Source organism: Belonocnema kinseyi, chromosome 5, assembly GCF_010883055.1.
Source record: "Belonocnema kinseyi isolate 2016_QV_RU_SX_M_011 chromosome 5, B_treatae_v1, whole genome shotgun sequence".
NCBI classification, from domain to species: Eukaryota; Metazoa; Arthropoda; class Insecta; order Hymenoptera; family Cynipidae; genus Belonocnema; species Belonocnema kinseyi.
In genome coordinates, this window is record NC_046661.1 from 97,939,467 (window position 1) to 97,943,302 (window position 3,836).

At 49.7% G+C, this 3,836-nt stretch overlaps 1 protein-coding gene across 1 annotated transcript; it reads right to left on the bottom strand.

Moving 5' to 3' along the window:
* Window positions 1-1,798: 1,798 nt before the first annotated feature.
* LOC117173800 lies at window positions 1,799-3,407 on the bottom strand. Its single transcript, XM_033362443.1, has 3 exons — window positions 2,695-3,407; window positions 2,465-2,594; window positions 1,799-2,380 (listed from the first exon to the last, which is right to left on the bottom strand). Exons 1-3 carry the CDS (start codon window positions 3,405-3,407, stop codon window positions 1,799-1,801), a joined length of 1,425 nt encoding a protein of 474 aa, XP_033218334.1.
* Window positions 3,408-3,836: the final 429 nt, after the last annotated feature.

Consider the following 3,836-nt stretch of genomic DNA (forward strand, 5'->3'; position numbering starts at 1 on the left):
CTGACCTCATAAAAAAAAAAAGTTCCAAATTTCAAAAATATCTTGCAAACTTGATCAGGGTTTGGAAGATAACGAATGAAATATGAAAATATTGATTGTGACTCATAAAAATTAAAGAATGAAACTTTCTCGAGTTTCTGAAGTGGAAATGAGGGGACAGAAAAGAGAGAGAAAGAGTGTATACTCTTTCCGTACAGTTCAAACTGTACAGTTTAGCTGGCCGCATGAGTCAAGAATCGAGCGGGCAGGTAGTTGTTGATGAGTTGAAAATTCTTGTCCCCACAGACATTTGCCAAATTTGAAGAGAAAGTTGCTACAGGAAAAAGGCAATAAAAACAGGAGTAAGCAAGCTCGTCCTAAAGCACGGATGAATATAGAATTCGACATGTAGATCCTTGTTTGAAAATTTGAAGAAAATTTTCAAGCGGTGCTCAACGGGCACGAATTCAAGAGTCGTTCGGTTTTTCTTATTTTTGAGCTGTGGCTTATAACGACTCTATCCCTCCCCGGGATAGAGCTGGCTTACACCTGAATATGTTGCCGAGGATTACTTTTCAAGTAACCTAGTCTGATACATTTCGGTATCCCCGTCTATCTAACACAAATCGTAACAAAACAAATACCTTCCGGTAGCCTACTTCCTACCTTTAGAACAATTAAATGGTGCCTTGCGTCCGCCCTATCGTTTACATGCTAAAATGGTGCCTTGCGGCAGCCCGACCGTGCTTACATGTGTGCCGGGTCTTGTTGAAGACACCTTCGCCGAGGTGCGTAAGTTCGCTCGTCACGGTAGGTGACTGGCGTGCGTTGACGTAGGTGGTAAGGCCTCCTGGCATTACCTAGGTACTCGTCCGGTACCTCGACTGGAATACAGGCACGCGGGGCAGGGCCGGTGCGGATGTCGTCTGCTTCCTGGTGAAGCAGGTTTGCTTCCTGGTGAGGTGGGCGCGCTTGCGCAGCGGCGTCCTGGTTATAGTGCGACTCCCTGTCGACACTCATGTTGCTGATGACGTCATCCTCGTCGAGAACTTCGCCGGAGTACTAAGGTTCTGAAAGCAATTGTACATCGTCTTCCTGCTGACCCTGAGCATTTTGAGGAAGGTCGTTTTGTCTGACTTCCCGTTGACCTTCGAGCTCCTGCCTGGTGGTCGGTCGTGGTGGTGTCTCGTGGGCCGCCAGGTTAGCCCTGAAATGAGCTGGTGCTGGGAGCAAGGCACTTCCATGAACCTTCTGGGGAACGCCTTCCTTGCCCAGCCAATACACTACCCCCGAAACGTGTTCCAAAATTTGATAGGGACCAGTGCGTACCTCAGCGAGTTTCGCATTGTATCCAGCTGCTTTGTTCGACAGTTTGTGTTGTTGCGTATATACCCAAGCTCCTGGTGCAAACCTGGGTGCAGCTTAGCCGCCTGCATATCGGGCCTGATACGCGGCTTGTCATTGACGGGCTTCTTCCTGACGTTGGCGATACTCTTCTGTCTCGTTTCGCTCATCTGGATTCTGGAAACGCCACTCTCCCGGTGTGGAAATGGTTTTTCCAAAAAGCTGTAAACTCGGAGGGACTCCCGTAGCTGTGTTTTTCCGCCGACGCAGACCGAAAAGTATATTAGGAAGATACCGGTCCCAAGAGCGTTGGTTCGGTGCATGAAGACGAATCCTCAAACCCTTCTTGATCTCCTGGTTCCGGCGTTCGGTGGGATTCGCGCGCGGATGGTATAGGGCGTGGTCCACAGTTCACAGTCCCAACGCTGGCTCGCTTCAGACCACACGTGGCCCGTGAACTGAGTTCCATTGTCGCTCAGAACGTGTTTCGGATAACCGAACGCGCGAAGATATCTTCTTCGAGGATTATTGTAAGACGTGGTGCGTCCGAAGCTCGAAGGGGAAAGGCTTCCACCCAACGCGTGAAGAGGTCAGTTACAACCAAAATAAAATGATTACCATAGCGGGTGCGAGGATAGGGACCCATCAAATTGACGGCTACTGTCTCCCAAGCACGACGATCAATTCGAGGACTTTGAGTGTCTGGTATGCGAGCACGCATGGGTTTGCTGCAAATGCATATATGACTGCCGGACACGTAACGGTGAATTTCGCGGTTCATGCCGGGCCAAAAGAAGAAAGTTTGAATGGCACGTATGGTGACGTCCGCCCCTGGATGTCCCGAAAGGGGAGCATCATGGTACTCCCAGAGTACCTGCGGGCGCGACGCTTGTGCTACCGGTAAACGCCATTTTCCGTCACTGGCACCACGTTTCCAAAAACCGAACTCGTCCAGGCGATGACGACTAAGAAGTGATTCCTCCTCTGCATTGCGAAGTTGATGGTCTCGAATCTCTCGCCAACGGTTAACGTCGCGAGTGATAGCCGAGTCTGTTTGCTAAGCGGCGATAACTGCGTCGAATAAAGGTGGCTCAGTTATGGCGCTGAGCGTTGGAATTGACGCGTTTGAGTTTGTATGAACACGAGTAGGCGGTAGCATCTGCTCCATATCTGGTTCGCCAGGAGAAAGTTGCTGAGGATCCGGATGACGTGAGAGGGCATCGGGCAATTCGTTTATCTTTCCGGGCACGTGTTCAACGGTGCGTGGGAATCTACTAAGAAACAAATCCCAGCGAGTTAGTTTATCTCGCGTATCCTTCTGTTTCTCTAACCACGTTAGGGCTTTACTGTCAGTGCGGAGAGTAAAGGGACGATCCTCGAGAAACGGTCGATAACGTTTTATCGGCCAAACCACTGGAAGGCACTCTTGCTCGTTCCTCCTGCATAATTAGGGCACCCATTCCTCGTGCGCTTGCGTCGGTTTGCAGGATAAATCTTTGTGATGGGTCCGGGCGACTGAGAGTTCTGGGATTTTGGAATGCGAGTTTAGCGGCTTCGAAGTGTTGAAGCTTTTCCGGTGTCATTTTATATGGACGTTTTGTCGAAAGCAGATCTGACAAAGGGGCAAGAATTACCGACGAATTAGGTACATATTCCTTTACCCAATTGCAGACACCGAGAAAAGATCGCATTTCTTTTCGCGTTCGGGGTGGGCTAGCATTACAGATCGCCTGAATGTGCGTGGTTTGAGCCGAATTACCGTCGGTACTAATCATGTGTCCGAGGTATGGGAGGGTCGTCTGGCCGAAACTGCATTTTTGGGGAGCAGCAGTAAGCCCGTAGATGGACAGTCGTTCAAACACGAGAGCCAGGTGCAGTAAATGCTCGTCCCAGTCCCGCGAGTAAACGATTATGTCGTCTAGATACGCGATCGCAAATGTACCCCATTGCTCTTCTAGAACTTGACGCATCAGGTTCTGAAAAGCTCCTGGGGCATTTTTTAAGCCGAAAGGCATTACACGAAATTGAAATTGCCCTCCGCCGGGCGTGGAAAAGGCTGTTTGTTGGCGTGATGCAGGGGACATAGGGACCTGCCAATATCCACTTTTTAGATCAAGAGTGGAAAAGATATTTGTGATTCCGAGACTCTTTAAGGTCTCATGTATTCGTGGGAGACATTGTGGTGCATCGTCCGTTATGCTGTTTAGACGGCGATAATCTACTCAGACTTTGTAGTCGCCGTCTTTCTTGCCAGCGATAACGACGGCGGAACTAAACGAGGAAGTTGTGGGTTCAATTATTCCGTCGCGCAACATTTCTCGAACTTGAGTGTCAATGTATAGGCGCTTTTCTTCGGAATAACGTCGCGGGGGTTCGCGAAAGGGGCGTGGATCTGAGAGCCGTATTTCGTGCTCGACCGTGGCGAGCGTTTGTTTAACCGGGCCACCATCATGAAAGGTAGCAGCGTGAGTGTGAATAAGGTCACGAAAGCGTTCTTGAAAATCTGCAGGAAA